The sequence below is a fragment of the Lutra lutra genome, chromosome 4 (genome assembly GCF_902655055.1).
Source record: "Lutra lutra chromosome 4, mLutLut1.2, whole genome shotgun sequence".
Taxonomy (NCBI): domain Eukaryota; kingdom Metazoa; phylum Chordata; class Mammalia; order Carnivora; family Mustelidae; genus Lutra; species Lutra lutra.
Window position 1 is genome coordinate 126,499,621 of NC_062281.1, and position 20,561 is coordinate 126,520,181.

Genomic DNA, 20,561 nt, shown 5'->3' on the forward strand with positions numbered 1-20,561 from the left:
GTGACCTTAGGGAGATATAAATAATTGTCCAGTATATGTGCAAATTATTAGAATGCAGCATTCTTTCTTGCTAGAGGCTTATTGTCAGTGAATTCAAGAAGTTGAACATAAATAAGAAAGGTAAATATACCATCCAGTTATTAGCATATACAATTATAGTATAAAAATAATATTGAGCAAAGAATATTTGACTCAGAGTCAGAAGATCTGTATTCTAATCTAGGCCTCGTAATCAAGCAGTTTTGTGATTTTGGAAATGTTATTTCAACCCTTAGGATTTTGGTTTTTTAACTGTAATATGAAGTGGTCGGACCACTTCTGTCCAAATTCTAACAGTTACGTAACTAATTAGTCCATACTTATTACAACAAATTATGCAACATTAGCTGGAAGATTACTATTGCTTTGTATTTACTTTAAAAAATAGATTTTAAAAAGTTTATTATTTATTTTATTATTATTTTTTTAACAGTTTCAGGTTCACAGAATTGAACAGAAGATACAGGGATTTTCCAAGAGAATCCCCTCCCCACATAGGCATAGCCTTCCCCAATATCAACATCCCCCCTGACCAGAGTGATACATTTGTTACAAGTGATGAACTTACATTGACTTATCTTTATCACTAAGAGTCCATACTTTATAGTAGGGTTTTACTCTCGGTGTTGTATATTCTGTGGGTTTGGACAAATGTAGAATGACATGTGTACACCATTATAATACCATACCGAGTACTTTCACTGTCCTAAAATTTCTGTGTTTCACTTAATCATCCGTTCCTCTCTACTAACCACAGGCAATCACTGATATTTTTACTGTCTTCCTAGTTTTGCCTTTTGTAGAATGTCATATAGTTGGAATCACAGATTATATAGCCTTTTCAAACTGGCTTCTTTCACTTAGTAATGGCTTGATAGTTCATTTCTTTTGAATCATGAATAATACTTCACATTGTCTAGATGTAACATATGCTTATCTCTGTATATTTTGATATAGTTGGCTTCTAGTTAGGCATTGATAATATGAATTAAGTAATATGAAATAAGTAATAAAAACTGTAATAGACAGGCTTTCTGCATTATATCTCTAAGCCAACTATGCATATGTAGGGCATAACAATTAAAAATAGAAATAAATGATACATGATTGATATATGATAAATGAACTGGCAAAGCATAAATGCCCAGTTAATTTTTAAGTTAATTTAAAAAGTTAACTAATTAAAATCTAATTTACTTTTAAGTTTGCCTATTACTACATAAAAGGCATAATAATGCAACTGAGCTAAAGACAAGGAAGTGTCTGCCTTAATGCTGCATAAAATCTACTTAGAACTAGAGGCTGTTATGCTAAGCAAAATGTCAGTTAGAGAAAGACAATTATCATGTGATCTCACTGATATGCAGAATTAAAGAAACAAGGCAGAGAATCACAGGAGAAGAGAGGAAAAAATCAAACAAGATGAAACCAGAGAGGGAGACAAACCATAAGAGACTCTTAATCTCAGGAAACAAACTGAGGTTTTCTCAGTGAAGGACGGTGGGGGGGATAGGGTGGCTGGGTGATGAACATTGGGAAGGGTATGTGCTATGGTGAATGCTGTGAATTGTGTAAGACTGATGAATCACAGACCTGTATTCCTGAAACAAATAATACATTATATGTTAATTTAAAAAATCTATTTGGAAGTATGGCATATGAATATGTGAATATTAATATGCAAATAGTTGCCAATTATAATGTTGTAAGTGTTCAGACAAGAAAGTGTTTATGTTAGGCCCAATACATAATCTAATTCCAGATTCTTCCTCTATAAAACATTGATAATAATACCTACTTTAAAGGTGACTGTGTTGCATAATGCATGTGAAGTGATTAACACAGTGCTGAGCACAAAGTAAAAGCTCAAAAAAATATGAACTGTTATTAAAATCTATTAAAAAGGGTGAGGGTTCATCTGAGCTTTACAGATGAATAGATAACACAGATTAGGAAAAGACAGAGGAGATAGTGTGGTCAGGGTTAATATCCAGAACCATTACCTGAAGGGGGTAATACACAAAGATAAGTCTGAATGCTAGTTTCATCTGACAAAGCTTAGGACAATGTTTCTCAAGATTTGGTAAGAAAATACCCTTCAATGGCAGAGAAAAAAATAACAAGTAACCCTGGGGGTTTAGTCCATGCTTTATTTTCAACATGCATATAAAATTTATATTTACTTTTTAATATTTCTGTTGGTTTAAATATGTATATTTAAAAGCATTTATAAATGATTACTTATTGGCTAATTTTCTTTTAGTCAAATACTTGAGGAGTTTTTTGATAAGGAAGATGGGCTTTATATCATCACATACTCCCGCAGCCCACCCAGCATGGCACGTATACTCCTGGGGAGTGAAGTTTCAATCAGAGAAGTAGAGAATAGAGGACATGCAGGGGAACAGTGTGAAATAAGACTATGGTAGAGTATGGAAGAAAGTTATGAAGAATTTGGAAGTAGGATGCAGAGTTCTGCTTATACTGAATTAATATTAGGAAGCTTTTTGAGCGAGTAAATAAAATTACATGATATGGTAAGAAAAAATTTTTGGCAGTGAGGAAGGTGAATTAATAGAAGGTGCAAAGTCTGGGGTTGTGGAAATTAAGATGTTATTGTGAAAACCCAGTTAACATTAATGAGGGACCAACCAAACTAGGTGGTGGTAGAAAGGATCTTAGGAGTAACAAATACATTTCAAAGGAAAAATTAAGAAGCATAGGCACAGTCTACGGCCATACCACGGTGAATGCTCCCGATCTCGTCTGATCTCGGAGGCTAAGCAGGGTCGGGCCTGGTTAGTACTTGGATGGGAGAAGCATAGGCACAGAAATCAGACCAACCTAGCCAAATTCTTGGTTTATCTTACTAGCCTTTTTGATATTAGAAAAACTAATTGAATAGAAAGGTCACTGGCATAAAAGGGAGATTAATGTCATGCAAAGTTGTGAAGATTCACTGATACAGTAAATATGAAGTTCCTAGCAATGCCTGACAATCGTATGGAATGAAGAAATGCAATTTCCTTAATTTCTGTACTGATATTTTCCTCTTAACCCATATACCCTAAGATAGGAGAAGCCAAAATTGAAAGGCTTGTAACTTCATTAACAGAAGAGAAGGTGATCATGGAGTGTTATTTTATTACTTATCTTTATCAAATTCAAATAAACAAACTTGAAAAATTTCAGAATATAAAGTCTTTGTCCTAATTATGAATGGATTCAGAACACTAACATAGCAGAAATGACTTAGGGTGGCAAATACTCTCTTTTCATGATTTATCTAAGGGGCAACCTTCTTAGTAATTTACTTAACAAGTCACTGCCTTGTTAAGAAAAAAAAAAAAAAAGGAATTAAAAACTTCTTCCCCAAATACTTTAAATGTAAAAATGGCATATTATGTAACCCCTTTAATGTTTTATGACTAAAGCATAGTCTATTAATTCCTTAAGAAAGATAGCAAAATATTAGGGCCTATCCAGATAATAACACTTTAATAACAGATTTAATAAAGAATATTTCATTTAAATCAAAATTTTGAAGCATTTTGTGTGTTACCAGCACAAGTGTACAAGTCACTTACTCTCTCTGAGACCCAATGACCTCATCTAGAAAATTAGAGCAAGGACTAGTCAGTCTCTAAGAGCTGTGTGCTCAGATTGTACAAATTAGGGGTATAGGGCTCAAAGATGAATCGAAGCTTGGACAGAGTCCAGAGGGAGAGGGTATAAAACATGAAAACAAGACGAGGGGACAGTCCAGAGATTGAGATTAGCAATCTTTAAAGAGTAGACAGGAAAAAAATAACAGGAAAATGCCTCTAAAAAAGAAGAGCCCAGAGGGGTGAGCATAATTAGAAGAACAAAGGGTGACAGAAGTCCAGGGACAAGACGGTTTCAAGGGAGTGGTCAGCACAGTCATAGGTTCTATAATGTCATATAAGATGAGTAGAAAGAGCCCACTGGTTTTATTGATTAGGACACTGGATTGGTGACCCTTGCAGAGCCATTTCAGTGGAGTAGCAAGAGGAAGGAGATAAACAAGGAGACAGTTAAATTATCATGGGTTAAAGACTTAAGAGGAAGTGACTTAGTGGATAGAGTGATTAAACTATTTTTTCAGGAAGCATGGTTAAAAAGGTTATATGAAAAAGGGTAGTAGACAAAGATGCACAACTAAATGTGTGTATGGGTGTATTTAATTTTAGAAAGATGTAAGTCATTACTCTTTTTCATGTTGGAGGTTAAATTTGTTTTTTGTTTTAAAGCACTTTTTGGATTGAACTTCAGACCAGTCTAATGCTGTGCTGTCCAACATGATAGCCACACTAACATGTGGTTATTTAACACTTGAATTGTGGCTAACCTAGATGGAGATGTACTGTAAGTGTAATATATACATCAGATATTGAAGACTCAGTATGAAGAAAGTAAAATGTCTCCATTTCTATGTTAATTACATGTTGTAATGATAATATTTTAGATACACTGAGCTAAATAAAATCTATTAAGATTGATTTCAACTATTTCTTTTTACTTTTTAAATGTGGCTGCTAAAAAATTTAAAATTACTTAAGTGGATCACATTCTATTTCTATTGGATAGTATCAGTCTAGCCACTATCTGTATCCCTAACTACTAGCTCAGTACTGTTTATTCCACATCCAGCTCAGTACAGTTTACCCCACATTTTTCTATATTCCAGTAAGCCAAAATGTCATTCTTGGGAACATAATACCTGTAAGATAATATTCAAGATTTACCATTTTCTTTCACATTCCCTTACTTGTATGTGATTACCAGGAAAATGGAAGTTTAACAATTAAAGCATAAACAATTCAGACATTCAGATTCATCAGATATACCAGTATGCAATAAAAACTTAAAAACTGGTTTTTCAAAATGATTTAATCTTTTTATTGAGATATAATTGACATCTAACATTATATTAGTTTCAGGTATATAACAATCATTTGATATTTTTTAATATCAAATTAGTATTAGTATTCTAACTTTTTCTCTGGTTTAACTGACATTTTTTTTTTTTTAAGATTTTATTTATTTGACAGAGAGAGAGATAACAAGTAGAGAGAGAGAGAGGGAGTGGAGGAGGCAGGCTCCCTGCCTAGCAGAGAGCCTGATGTGGGACTCGATCCCAGAACCCTGAGATCAGGACCTGAGCTGAAGGCAGAGGCTTAACCCACTGAGCCACCCAGGCAGCCCCTTAACTGACATTTTAAACTCAGCAAACTCAATCACGTTAAACAAAGGCCTTTCACTGTCAATCAAAACAAGTCATAAAATAAAATCACCAAGTTTCTGTTACCTCAATCTAAAGATCCAGTACAATTGATCTCTGCATTTTCCACAAGGCAGAATGTAGTAGAGATGCCTGTTCTTTACATGTTGAATTCAATATTTTGTTAGTAAACATACACAAACTTATTCAAATAACATTACTGAAATAATAATGCATCCCCGTATACTTATTAACTGTGTATCAGATAGTCACAATAAATAAGAATGAAATTAAATGCAACAATAAAATTATCTGCAGGTATCAATGGAAAGTCACTCTATTGCATCTGTTTTATATTGCATCTGTTTAATAATCTAGCTGATAAAACTGAAGTTTATCCTTCAGATAAATAAAGACAAATACACTCACCTTCTGTTTATCTAAGATCTTCATGGCATAATACTGTTCAGTGGCTTTATGTTTTACCAACATGACTCTTCCAAATGAACCCGTTCCAAGGGTTTTTTTCCTTTCAAAATCTTCCAGCCCAGCATTATTCTACATATATATGAAAAATAAAATAAACTTTAAAATTAGAAATTCTCATAAGACAATGGTAGCTATAATAGATTTAGTTATAGTCAGAAGAGATTATTTAAAATTATCCATTTAAAAATAATATAAAAAGACTACTGAGATTCCAGGCTATTGGTTCTATTTTTCCCTTTGAATAAGAAGAAATGAACTAATATTTGAAAAGAGAATTATATTGCAAAACAAAGCATAACAGTAATGGGAGAAAATAAGAGCCTAAGCTGAAATATTAAAGGTCATAATGAATTCCAATGTGAATTCCTAGTATTAGACTTTTAGTAAATAAATTCCGTATTTTAATAATCTCATACTGACCAGCAGCATATTGACACAATCATGGAAGTCATAGTCTCACTGTACTCACAAATAATCCTAATGAATAAATAAACTGAGGGTCAGAGTCCTTTCACTAGAGTTACCTCTGAAGAAAGCACTGTCTTACTTCATTTCTATCTTTATACAAGCTTATAGGACTGGAAAATAACAGCATGAAAGATCCTATGGCTCTTTCTCTGATGTTATAATAACCTGGTATTACCTAAAACAGTAATAATAAGGAAGAAGAGTTCCTCATTCCCACAAAGATAACTGAAAGTCAGAGTCTCAGAACAATAATCAGGCTCTTTTTCTCCCTCAACAGATGCTTTGTTATGAGCAAACATCTTTGTTTGGCTTTGGCTATAGCATAGAAGCAAAGAATTGGAGGCATCAATCTATTGAATTTGTTGCTGCCACAACAAAATGAAAATTACTGGGAAGAAATTATGTGCTAAATAGCCATAAGTAGTAATTGCTGACCCATTTGTTTAATAGGTTTTCATTACAAAGATCTTCATGAAAATCTTGGAAAAAAGTATTTGTGAGTGTCAGTCTGTATAGTGTTTAGCTTGAGAAAAATACGAGGTAATGTGATTCTTGTAGAGTAAGAAATCTGGAGAGTTACTGCAGTTCACTGTCATTGGATTTAATCTCTATTACAAATCAAAGCTTGCCATTGGAGACATAGCATAGCTTCTTGCTGAATCATTACAGAAAGAGCAAGCAGCTCTAAGTTATAAAACTTGTTTCATGAAATTTAATTTCAAATTTCTAAGGATTTTAAATTGCTATGAGATTCTATATCAAGATAGAAAGAAAAAGCTCTTAGAATTCTGATTGAATTATTTAATTTTATGGATTAATGCTTAATTTTTTGGCCTTAACAACACCAATTGAAATGTTTAATATAGTTCCCAAGTAAATAATGGGAGAAGATTTAGGTAATAGACAACAAACAGAACATCTCTTTTTGCTAGTTACTGCTTTTCATATAAATATGCCATCCTCCTCACCTTCCTCAGTGTTTGATGTTAGATAATGTCTAACTTCTCACGACTGCTAGAGTAACTATTTTTTTTTAAAGATTTTATTTATTTATTTGACAGACAGAGATCACAAGTAGGCAGAGAGGCAGGCAGAGAGAGAGAGGAAGGGAAGCAGGCTCCCCGCTGAGCAGAGAGCCTGATGCGGGGCTCGATCCCAGGGCCCTGGGATCATGACCTGAGCTGAAGGCAGCGGCTTTAACCCACTGAGCCACCCAGGCGCCCCTAGAGTAACTATGTTTTAAAGTACAGTTCGTGCTTTTAATCTTAGTATCTTTATAAAAAATGGCGATATAATGTCATCTTCAAAAAATATTTAGAGTTAAATATTTTTTAGTGAAAAAGATACTTAAAATAAAAATTTTTGTGGTAGGAAAATTGATGTTCAGAATTGAATTTGGTATTAAAGTTCATTAATTATTTTTAACTTTAAAAATAGATTTTTTGACAAACATAAGTGGCTCTTTTTATACACGATTTTTAGGTCTCAGTTACAATTTAAAGTACTTAAGTTATGTAGAATTTACCCCATCCAATGTTTATGAAAAAGGATCCCTGTGTACTTGGTATGTTGCCAATAGCTAAGTATTTGTGATTAAGAATTTGAAACTGCACAATAGTATCAAAGGCGCAAATCAAAATTACTATACATTAAAAATATCGAGAGTTTGTAGCAACTTATAATTAGTATCAAAATTTATGTAATCACATATTGTAATGGAAATTAGGTTCTTCTCCAATTTAGGTCTAGATAAAATTATTAGTTAGGAAATCAAAACATAATGTTATAATATTATGGTAAAATTCCTATGTTAAGCTTACTTTTTAAAATGCGACTTGAATATTTAATGCTATTTTACAGTTTCTTAAATAGTAAATTACCTGGGCAAGAATCATGATTTTATATAACAGGACTTTTAAATAGTAGAAAATTTTAAATATTCCTTACCGGAGCAGGATTTTCCCATTTTTTAAGAAAGTCTTCTTTGGCTTTGGCTAGAAACTCTTTCACTGAAAATATAATTAAAACAAACAAACAAAAACAAATTTTGTCTTGTAAGAATATTTATATTACATATAAATATATTTTAAAAACACAGACTTATGTCAACAATTGTTACCATGAAATGTGTATTCATAACCATGATAAACTAGAGGACCATTTACTTCCTCTAAACAAGAAGCAAATATTTTCTTAAATTTCTAAGAAGCTCTAATACTATTCTATATGGAGATCACTTTCATAATTTCAAATCTAATAATAAAAATGCCATTCCTGAAAATATATCTGAAAGTAATGTAAAACAGTCAGAAATCAATCTAGGAAAAAATATTCATTGTAAATAAGCCAGCAGTGGTATTAGCAAAGCTGTTAAATATAAGAACTGAAGACATCTGGAGAATGTGAACTTGTTGATTTGTGGAATTTCAAATAAAACTGACTTCAATAAAAGGCTGTTTTCAGGTATAAGGATTTATGTTACTAGATTTGTGTTTTCTCTACTGATGGTAGAGAGAAAAGGAAAAATACAGGCTACACATAAAGGATACCCACAAAGACTTAAAAACAAAAAAGAACAAAAACACCAAAACAAAACACCCAAACAGCTTTTAAAATCTCATATTCTAAATTTGAAGCAAAATTAAAATGTACACTAAAGTAAAGCATTCAAAACCAGATATTTATCTGTGATCAATAATAGCTACATTTTGAAACTGTGGTTTGAAGTTTTAAGATTTGTTAAATAACAAATCATTTAAAAGGTTTCCTCTTTTTCATTTTCTTTCCACAAAGTTTCCATAATGACTTCTGTTTACAGAATGACTTCAGGAGTTTAAAAAGAAATAGGAAAAAGATTCCAGAGATAAGACAGCATTAAAAAAAGGTATACTTGTTCCTATAGTCAAGTATGAGAGCAAAACCTGGCAATTCAAGAAGTATTTATTTCAGTATTTCTTTTTGTTTGGAAGTTCCTGATATTTCTCTGATATCTAAATCTATAAATAAAGAAGACAACAGAATTTAAATAATGCTGAAATAGTAAAAAGCTAGGCAAAATGAACTTAAGAGTGGGACACTGTCATTTATTTCAGAAATACGAAGAGTGATGGTGATGATGAAGAAAAGACCAAACTAATAGTGGAAATGAGGGGTCACAAATTCTTTGATAAGATCATCTAATGATGGTGAGGCGTTTTAAGATATACATTATAATTTCCTCTTTTACCTGTGTAAATTACCTTTGCCAAAACACTGTTGCTAACCAAAAAAGGCTGTTGGCATTCCAAATGTTTTGAGATTTCAAAATGGTGATGATAAGCACCAGGAGCAGACATTAGTTTTTTAAGTAGCATTAGAGTGTTCGTTTCTGAAGACATTATTTTACTACTTCATATAAACTGTCACTTGTATTTTGCTGTAAAATACTCTCAAAATACCTATTTTAGAAAATTTGAGAAAAACAATTTTTAAAATTAGAATCTTTCCTTTGTATGAAAATCTCAACTACCAAAACAATGAATCAAATAACTGCACCTAATTATGAAAATATGATCTAATTCTTCCTGGGGGTGGATTTGGGGGTGGAAAAGTCTTACATTTTGAGTTTAGGATGGTTCAAGTTACCCTACTCCTGAAAGTTAATGTATTAGTTACAACTGGGGATGAGTGGTTTTAGAAGATTTTATTTTATTTTATTTATTCCTCTCATGGTGCTGACATATTTGCAATGTCCCTGACTTAGAGATGACAGCTAAAATAAATTAAAAACGAAATTTCCTGCTGAATGCTACTGTGGCTTTTAAGAAACAACAACTTGTGATTCTTAAAATATACAACTGATTTCTTTTGAAAAATATTTTTGGTTATCTTCTATTTATAGAACTTGCACATCAAGTTGTGGTATAAACTCTCCAGATGCCTGCACGAGTGTAGATAATTTGGAGACAAGGAAGGGAATCAGGGAAAGGAAAAAAAAAATATTCCTAACATCCTGTTTTAGCTTCTCCTGTCACTTCCTGCTAAGTGGTTCTGGAGTTAAGAAAAAAGTAACTGGTCAAAGGAAGGACTGGCAGTATTTGCCAAAGATGGTAACTGAAAGAAAATTTCCTTCTCCCTGCTTGGTGTATGAGCTAGAGGAAAAATTTCAGATACTACTTAATTTCATTCACTAGTAGGATATTCAGGAAATTCTCTGTACTCATCAATATTCCAAGTTCACTGCTAAGTAACATTACAGAAAGTAACAATTCTCAAAAAGGTCTTACATGAAAATTATCAGAAATGGATCAGAATCAAAGATACTAAATTTTGTGAATTATTTCAACAAATTAAGAGATTCCCTTTTATAAAGTAAGGATAAGTATTAATTATAATGTCATTATATAGTTCCATGAAGCAAACTCTATTCCTACAACATTTTTTGTCACATAACAATATACAAACATAAAATCTCTAGTTCATATTACACTATTTAGATACAAAGATGAACACAGTTAACTCTGTAAAAATGTAAGTTAACCTAAACATACATCTTACAAATATAAACACCAGAAATAAAATATTTCACAATATGTTGGTTATGAATAATGAACAATAAGCAATCTAGAACCATATGTATTCGGTTTGGTTTTTACTATTTTTAGACAATGTTAAATTTCACTTTCTAAATGTTTTTCTCTAGTTGTTTAAAAATTTTATATCCACTGACATAAGGTATTGGCAGCTAATTAATAAAATTAGTGGTAGGAGAGTTAGCCAAATTCAAATACTGCAGCACATTCAATCCAGAGTTCCCTCTAAGGCATATACTTGAAGTTCTCAAAATTTTTGCTCTTCTTGTTATATTCTAATAGGTATGCATTATCTATATTTAACCATTTAAACCACTGTGATGTCCTGAAACAGCCACAAGTTTGGGAGGTTGGGATATCTGAGTTAGAATATTGGCTCTAATACTTCTTAGCTACATGATTATGGGTAACTTAAGTACCTAATGGTGATTAGTAACTTTCTTTAGGAAAAGATCTCAATGAAGAATTTTTCTGCAAATATATTTTGTTCTGTACTGGTCAATAATGTACTACAAAAAATGAAAAGGACTACCAAAAATTAAATCAATTTCTTCCTAGGAGTATACATTTTAATTATACATTTTTTCCAAATAAACTTATTTTCTTTTCCATCTGTATCATTTAAAGATCTCACACTGCATTCAAAAGACATGAGCATACCAAAGGAATCTATTCCTACAAAGGGGACTGAATGTTTACCCACACTCATGAGAATAAAGAAGAAACAAAATGACAATTTTATGTGTTTCCACAAGCACATAAAAAATTTAATTCTTTTCGCCTTCAAAATATTTTTGAATATATTTACACACAGGACACAGCTTAAAAATTGATTACAAAGTTCATTTTAAACATTAGGAAAATTCATTAAAAAGTCAAGTATGGCGTATCTTTACTCCATGTTATGCAGATAATCCTACAATGAGTAAGAATGTTTCACTATAAATGTATTTATTAGGTACTTTTGGATTCTTTGGTAAATATAGTTACATTACTGCTTATTATAAAAAGAGCATGTTATTATACTATGCCACTATGCAATGCTAAAAAGAGGTTGTTGTTGACGGTTTGTAAAAAGAATTTAGAAATTCATTACTAGACTGATTACAACTACTCTGATGTTATGTTCTTCAGTTTCTTTGTAATGAGATAAATGTCATTTCCCTTATTAACACATCTTACAGTAAAAACACAACTTTATTAAACTTTTAGTTAATATATGTCAGCAAAAATAAAGGGAAACAATCGGAAAATAGAACAAATCAGACTATAAACTTTCTAAGGTAAATACCCAATTAAAATATTAGCTGTTTTGTTCCAAATTTACAACAGTACATTTTCTTTAAAAAACCATCTATTAACCTGGGCTATCTAATTTAAGTGGTGTGTATTAATCTGTCTTCTGCTACCGTGTACAACTCCCACTACTTCACAGTGTTATATTTGTTGTTTCTAAAATATCACATAAGAAACTGCAATATAAATCATTTCTATAAATCCAACTCAATATAAAACTAAACCACTTCCTCTATCAACTAAAATATTTTATTAACTCTATATATTTTACAAAAATATAACTTATGAGGAACATAACAACTTGCAAACAACCAGATAAAAAGTTTAAAGGTAACATTTGTTTTATTAAAAAGTAGTTGCCTACCAGATATTTCTGAAGAGGAGCAAGCTTGTATCCAAAAAAAATAAACAGTGATTAAATAACACTCACAAAATCAATGTATTAGCATGATGTCACCTATACACATTTTCTTAGAATATTATATACAGAAATAAAACATTATCATGGAAACTCAATTTTTTGACATATTCAAAGAGGGCTTTTTAAAATGAAATGGTAAAGCAATAAAAACAGTAATTTTTGTTTAGTGTCAAAATCAATACCATTCTAATTCTCTTTAAAACAACTAACAAACTTGTAGCAATAGTGCTAATAATGTTAAGTAGTGTATACTGAAATACACATCCTGTAACTATTACAATGCCATCACTGGACTTCTATTATTTATTCAAAACTTCACTGTAGGAAGAACACTATTAATTATAACACTTTGTAACTCCCTTTTGAAAGACATTAGTGTCTTTTAGGCATTTACTTCCTTGGTGCTCATTTAACAATCTCTCAACAACATTTATTGAGTACTGTTTAGTGGTGCCAGAAACTGAGCTAGAAGTGTATAGGTGTGAAGGTGCCCAATCATGAGAGTAACTATTTGCTGTGGTGATGCTTTTCAATGTGTAGGAAGGAATGGAAGTAAACTAAGTTATTCACACCTGCTAGACTCATTTCTTCTGGGAAACAGGAAGCAAGATCATTTGTTAAGGAAAAGGAGGCCAGATGGAGTAAGGAGCATTTAACGGTTAGGGTTTGAGGCCTGGGGGTTTAAACTTTGATGGCTGTCTATGTACGGAATAAGGAAGAGGGCTATTCCTCTAATATTTCCCATTAGGAAAAGAGAAAGGTATTATAAACAATGGTATGTTTCTTAATATGTTTTGTAGTAATAGTTTAAAATTTTTTCTTATTGAAGAGATTGTAATTTGTGGGCCTCCTGATCTCTCTGCAATTAAATTATTTTTATCTTTCTCCTTTACCTTAATGAAAACATTTGTCTATTTAAGAGTTATTTTGTGTATATCAGAAAATGCAGAACAGGATGGAAACTGAGGTTAATTACCTATGAAAATACCAAGTTCTATCAACAAATAACACAACAGTACAATCCTTTCCAAAATCTCTGGAAAGTGTAAATCTAGTTGAGTGTAATAGTCTGTCTTCTGTCACCCCTATTTCAAACACCCACCTCTTTAGAGCTCTTCAATTGTTATTTCTAAGAATAACCCCCAAACACATACACTGTACTACAAATATTTTCAGTAAACTAAATATAAAACATCCTAATTGCCACAAGATACCTAATAAAAATCCAGTTTATAGCAACAAAGCAACAGAATTATTCTGTAAAAAAGAGTTTCCTACCAGATGCTTCTGATGATTTGCGAGCTTGGTCAAAAAGAATAAATAAGTTAAACAGATTAAATAACACATAAAATAACATACCCACAAGAAGTAACCCATTTGTATATGTTCACTAGTATATTTACACATAGGAAAAGAATCAAAACCACTTGGGCATACATATTCAGAAGTGTTTTATCTAAGGATTACAACATATTCTCTGGACATATATATATATATATATATATATATATATATATATATTTTTTTTTTTTTTTTTTTTTTTTTTTTTTTTTTTAACCAACCAAGCCCTATTCTGGAAATCTCTTAATGAAATATATTCTATCCCTTAAATGTAAAGACCAGTTGTGTTCACTTTACTGAAGGGACACTTAATTTGCCTCACCATTTTCAAGCACGTTCACTCAGAGCAAGTTCACTGTAATTTTAAAAGTGATAGGGAATATAAAAAAAACAATTTTAATTACTACAATTGTATTTGTGCACTTCAGTGGATGGAACCATGCCTCCTTTTGTTTACTAAGATATCATGTAGACATGCATAAAGTCACACATGAATGGGTATTTAGAAATTTAATAGGCAATGAAAATTACATTTCCTATTGCAATATCTTTTTTACTATTCTTTCTCTTATTTTTTAATTGGTTAATTATCAAGTCTTGGTTACAAGTGAACAGTATAATTGACTAACTTGCACTAAATTGTTAACAAATATACATTTAAATGATCAAATTATTGAAACATATTAATTTATTTAACTAGTATCTACATGGAGAAATGGATACACCATGAATCCACATGGTGTAATCATTCACATTCACAACTAATGACATTTACATGCTTTCTCTCCCAACTTGCACTTGATTTAGGGATGTTGTGGTTTTCTAGGCCATCCAAGTCACGTTTGATTGGAGATGTTCCTTATAGGATTTTGTAATAAAAACTTTAAATTTACAACCATAAATGACCCAAGCAATCTTTGAAGTACTCTTTGAAATGTACTTGACTTTCTTAATTGTTCACTGAGACTTTTCCTTAGAGAAATATTATATCATCACAATCATATGTTAAAGATTTTCCACTCAGTTCTAAATTAAAATATTCTGTCTTGCTACCAGACAATATAGAGCTAGGAGTGGATCCCTAGATGATGGGGTATGCACATTTTCAACTTTACTAGATAGTAAGAACTGCCTCAATAAATGTTGTGCCAGTTTAGTTTGCCACCATATCTTTGATGATCCATATCCTTAATAAAATGTGTTACTAACATAATGGGTATGAAATCATATCTTATTGTTAAAGATAAGGTAAATATCTCTCAGTAAAATTTTATAATTTTTTTCCTTACAAATCTTATTATATTTTTTATTAGATATAGTCCTAGGTTCTTTAGAACTTGGGTTACTATTGTAAAAGGGAGAATTTTTAAAAGAATACCATTTGTTTCTTGCTGATGTATGGTTGATGTTTATATACTGATCTTACTGTATCTCTCTTATTAATTCTAAAATAGCATTGGTAGATTCTCTTGAATTCTCTATGCAGAGAATCACCTATCATCTGTGAATAATGACAATTTTGTTTCCTCCATTTTTTAATTGTCTTATTGTGCAGGTTATGACTAACATTTCAATACTTTACAGAAACAGACAATGAGCATCCTTTTCCTGTTCCTAACTTCAGAGAAAATGCTTCTAATTAATTTTCTTTTCCCATAATTTACTTGTAAAGCTATACTTGACTCAATAAATAAATTTAAAAGTTTCTCCTCTTTTTCAATTCTTTGAAAGATTTTGTACAAGACTGAAATTTTTGTTCTTTGAATTCATCCTAGAACTTGATCTTAAAACTGCCCAGTCCTAATTTTGTTAAGTTTTGAATAAAGATTTTAATTATGATTAAAACTTAAATAGCTATAGTTCTCATCAGCTCTTTTAAAACTTTCTTATGAACTAACCTTTGGTTCTGATGGATTTTAATTTTTTATTTTATTGAGTTTTGCTCATGTCTTCATTATTTTGTTTGTTTGTTTTTGGATTAACCATGCTGTGCTTTCTCTAACTTATTTACTTGAACACTTACATCATTAATGTCTCCTTTCCAGATGTAAGCATTTGAAACTTTGTTTCTAAATCCACGTTAGCTGCACCCCACAAATTTTCATACATAGCTCAATTTCAATTTTATGAGTTTATTCTTGACCTGTGAGTTATCTGAATTTTTAAATCCCTTAATGTAATATTTGTGTGTTTGTTAATCTGTTTAATAAGTCCTTTTTACTGATTAAACGTAATTGCTTTGTGGTCAGAGATCATGGCCCATATATCAATTCTTTAAAATATTTTGAATATGTTTAGTTGTATAATCAGTTGTCTAAGTGTTCTATATATTTCTGTATATCCTCCAATTACTGGGTGAGCATTCTCTATAAACATCCAAACTTACAATTTTTCCTTCTAAATGGGTCAACTTTGTTTTCTATGTTTTGAGATTCTGTTAGAGATGCATAGTTTTTTTCTCTTATATTTCTTTTTTGTGCAATTATTAATTTTAAATGGTAGCCTGTGACAATTCTACTCTCTGACATTCTTGGAAGCGTGTAATCCTGTTGTATCTGCTGAATATTGTTTGTAGTAGAGTGTGTGTATCTATTTTGATTTTGGATTGTGAATTTAAAGTTCAGTTGAGCTTTATCTTTGAAAAACCTGCAGGGCTCGACTTGAGGATACAGTTTGTATTAGCTTCTGCCTGGCATCCAGTAGATGTTACTAGCCTGGGACTGTTACAATAATGTATTTTATTTTATTGGTGATTCTTAGACTACATAATTAATACAGATTAAAACACGAAATTTACTGGAGAAGCAGTTGATTACAAACTCTCAGCAGAGGAATCCCACACACATGCACACCTACTCCTCCCATGTTCCAGGAATCTAAGCCAAGAAATACAAACTTCCTTATTTTCTCCTTGGGTCAGTGGAGAGGCTTTATTTTCTAATCTATGCTTTCACTGAGGTTATAATCCTTTGAGGATCTTGGCTTTATGTAGGAGTCTAGGAAATTGGAAGATTCATGGATCAAATAAGTTGTCTTCTATCTCTGTGAGGCCATTTAAAATGAAAGCCCTCTGGTTAGCCAAGATAGAAAATCTCCTCAGGGTAGTCAAAGTATGCTCCCCCTTACAACTATGGTTTCCATTTACCACTTCACTTTTTGTACACTGAGGATTTCTATTATATTCTTGTAAGTTCAGGTATTCCCTTAAAGGGATGCTTGTTATATTTTATTTAGCATTTCTAGATGCTGTTGCATCATCATTAATTTTTGCTCCAGAAAGCTTTTAAAATGATCTAATCTAAAATGTTTGGATTTTTTTTCTTTATAAGACAAGCTTTGTGTTAAGTTGTAAAATGCAAAAATAGCTTGATTTTTGTATAATTTTTTGTCTTTTAAATTAAAAACTTCTATCAAGATATATTTAGGTATTGGTATTTGTATTAATCTTTGTCAAAACACAATGAGCTCATTGAATCTATAGATTCAGGGTTTTTTTCACCTACGAAGTTTCCCTGAATCATATTTTTTTATTATTGTTCCTATTTTATTGGTCATTATCTGTTCTGAAGGAATGCTATTTATTCAATTTGTAGTGTTTCCTACTCTAACATAATTTTTACCTCATAATTTTTATCCTGTCCATTCCCCCTAGGTCCTGGTAGGTTTTATCAAGCTAGTTCTCCATATCATTAATGTACCTTCCTGCAGTGATTATTATGTTCTTTATTGCTTCTAATGCAGCTTTATGTTCTGTAAATGCCAGGTTCATTTTCTTATATCCATCTCTTATCATAATTTCTTTTCTATTCCTGCCTGTCAGACAGCTCTCTTCTCATTCTACTCTCTTGGTTTAAAAAAAATTTTTTTTTAATCTTATCTTTCAAGTGAACACAGATTCATGTTCACTTGGAATTTTTAAGAATTCAACACAGATACTGTTTATAATTTCTTATTTTTAAACTCTCCCCAACATATTTTCTAAATATAAGTTCATTCTTTTCCTCTCAAATTCTGTGATTTATCCTTTAATGGATGCATAATCTCATTCCTGGGGTCCATGTTGTTGCTTTTCTTTTTTATCCATTTATAAACAATGAGAAGACTTTCAAAACTTTACAAACGCCCCCAAATAAGGTGGATCATCTCACCTCCTATTTTGCTGTGTTAGAATCAATTTCTCAAATCTTTTAGTTGGTACATATTTATATTATCGCTTAAAAAATTCAGGGACTTTCAGAAATGGGAATGGAGGCAGTACCACAGGGTTTCTTGCTGGTGGTGATACCCACCACATCAAGGAAGAGCCCTGTTATATATGGAAGTAAAAAAGCCACCTTTTAAACTTGGAATAGCTTAACAAATTCTTGGGTGTCCCATAACTGTTTTAAAATGAAAGTAATCACCAGTGTTGGATCTTCTACTCATCTCCCCCAAAGCCTTTCTTATAAGTTTCATCCATCCCTCCAAGTTAGGTAGAACTATTGTTTATTAATTTTCCATAAAGGCAAGCTACTCAAAGTAAAACTGTTAGTTAGACTTTGGTGTATGATCTTCAATCTGATACTGTATATTTTTGGTCAAGTACAGTTTCTTAATTCCAAAACTGAGAACTGATAAACTGTTTTTCCAGTTTTGTGTTCTTACATTTTTAATCTAGAAAATACAGACCTAGGAAGGGGAGCTTAAGTAAATGCTTGTGCTCAGCTCTATAACTTCCTGTCATTCATAGCAGGTTAAGCTGCTTCTTCAGAAGTTTGCCCTTCACTGCAGCTAGGCCAATAAGAATTCTCTTCTGGAATTTTGAAATAAGGGTGCTAATTTTGTTCTGATAAGCATATGAATCAAAAACTAAAACACAGGACTGATATTTTTCATTGATACTGTAAGAAAAGTACTCAAATATAGGTAATTTTGTTATTCATTTATTCTGTAAGAATTTATGAATTCATTACCACATTTGGTGCACTGGGATAGCTACTAGAAATGAGAGATTAACCAGCACTACCCTTGACTTAAGGAGTTCAAAGTTTGGAGATTGGAATCTTAAATGCCAGTATATAATTTCAGTATAATTTAAACAATTGGTATAGTTTATAAGTCTGTTTTGGGAGTACCGGGGAATCACTAACTCTATAGAGTCAATGATTAAGGCACTGAAAAGTGTAACTGGTTTTCATAATTTTTATGACAGAAGATATAAATATGAAAAGGTAGCAAGGAATAATATGTAGTATAGTATGGCCAGGTCAGAATTTTATGAGAGAGATGCAGATAAATAAAACCAGAAAGGTAGGTGATTGATCTTACATACTTTAAGGAATTTAACCTTTATCTTAGAGACAATAAGGAATAACTGAAAGTTTTCATGTTGGGTCACAAGATGGGCATACTGGCATTTAAAAAAATGGCAGCATGTTAACTGAATGATCTGGAGGGATATAAAACAGGAAGCTGAGAGGCTAGTGAAGCAATTACTAGAATAGGACTGAGAATATATAGAATGCCTAATCTTAAGCATTCCCAGTGTTAGTGTGACTAGAGAATATTGAGTGATTTCTGAGGCATTTCTGATATAGAATCAATAAAAATTAATGACTGAGTGCCTGCCTCAAGTTAGGAATTACTATAAGGTTTCTGTTTTAAATTCCTACATGGGCACTGGGCTCATTAACAGAAATCGGAATCAATGAAAAAGGAGTAGATTTGGGATGGAAAGAGGAAATTCACATTTGAGCTGAATCTTCAGGTAACAACTGAAGTATGGATGAGATCATTTGGAAAAAATATAGCATTAAGAGAAGGCCAAAGATAGATTCTCAGAGAAACCTAACACTTAATAGGCAGGAAGGAGAAAAGAGTAGCTTTTTAACTAGAAAAATACCACATGCATATAAATACCACATATATAGCTATAAACTCAGATAAAAAGGACTAACATTTGTTTATTTTTATAAGTAAAATCACACTTCATTTGTGATTTCCCACATTTTGAAATGGTTAAGGCTAGTAACCACTCTGACAGGAGTAAAATTAGTTGAAATTGGACAATACTGAAAAAGTCAGAATGTCTACTTGTAATTAGTAAGATTCCTGAGGTAGAAAGGGCTATAAGGACAAGCCAATATGTTCAAGTATATCAAACATTATCTGAATAATCCATACATTCTTCAAAGAGAAATAAAGCAATAGAAAAGGAACAAAAATTTTCTTCAGCTAAAATCAATACATCCAACTATAAAACCTCTAGAATACCACAGTGGTTACCTAAAAATTCTGTTTTAAACCAAACTTTCAAAGAAAAAACACTTACTGGCTAGAGCCAAAGAAATCTAATATTTTAAGTATGATAACCAGGTATATTCAATTTTAATATCCATAGAAATCCTAAGGAATGTTAACATGTTGATTTTGTAGTATTAGTCCAAATTTCAAATACTAGATCAGAAGGATCTATTAGCAGAAAAATAACAATTCTTAATATCTTGCAAATAAAAATGTCCTTTAATGTCTAGTATCATTTTATAAACAAATACCTAACAGTGCTGTAGAGACTTATGGCATATGGCAGCAGGATAAAAATATATATATATATATTGGCAGTAATGAGGTGATCTCCAATTATGGAAGAAAAGGCACATTTATTTTGAATTCCATCATTATATAGCAAAAATCCAACTCTCTCAGGTTCTGAATT

General features: G+C 31.6%; 1 protein-coding gene across 6 annotated transcripts in view; it reads right to left on the reverse strand.

Annotated features, from left to right (window-relative positions):
* PRKACB (protein kinase cAMP-activated catalytic subunit beta) overlaps positions 1-20,561 on the reverse strand; it is a 125,884-nt gene that overhangs the window by 27,387 nt on the left and 77,936 nt on the right. For 4 of the 6 annotated variants that reach the window (XM_047725227.1, XM_047725224.1, XM_047725228.1 and 1 more), the window contains exons 2-3: positions 8,186-8,247; positions 5,711-5,839 (exon numbers count right to left, since the gene is read on the reverse strand). In XM_047725227.1, the coding sequence (XP_047581183.1) occupies positions 5,711-5,839; positions 8,186-8,247 (191 nt within the window). Of the gene's footprint in view, positions 1-5,710; positions 5,840-8,185; positions 8,248-12,469; positions 12,494-13,804; positions 13,829-20,561 lie in introns of all 6 variants that reach the window. The other 2 variants (XM_047725225.1, XM_047725226.1) reach the window with 1 other exon arrangement.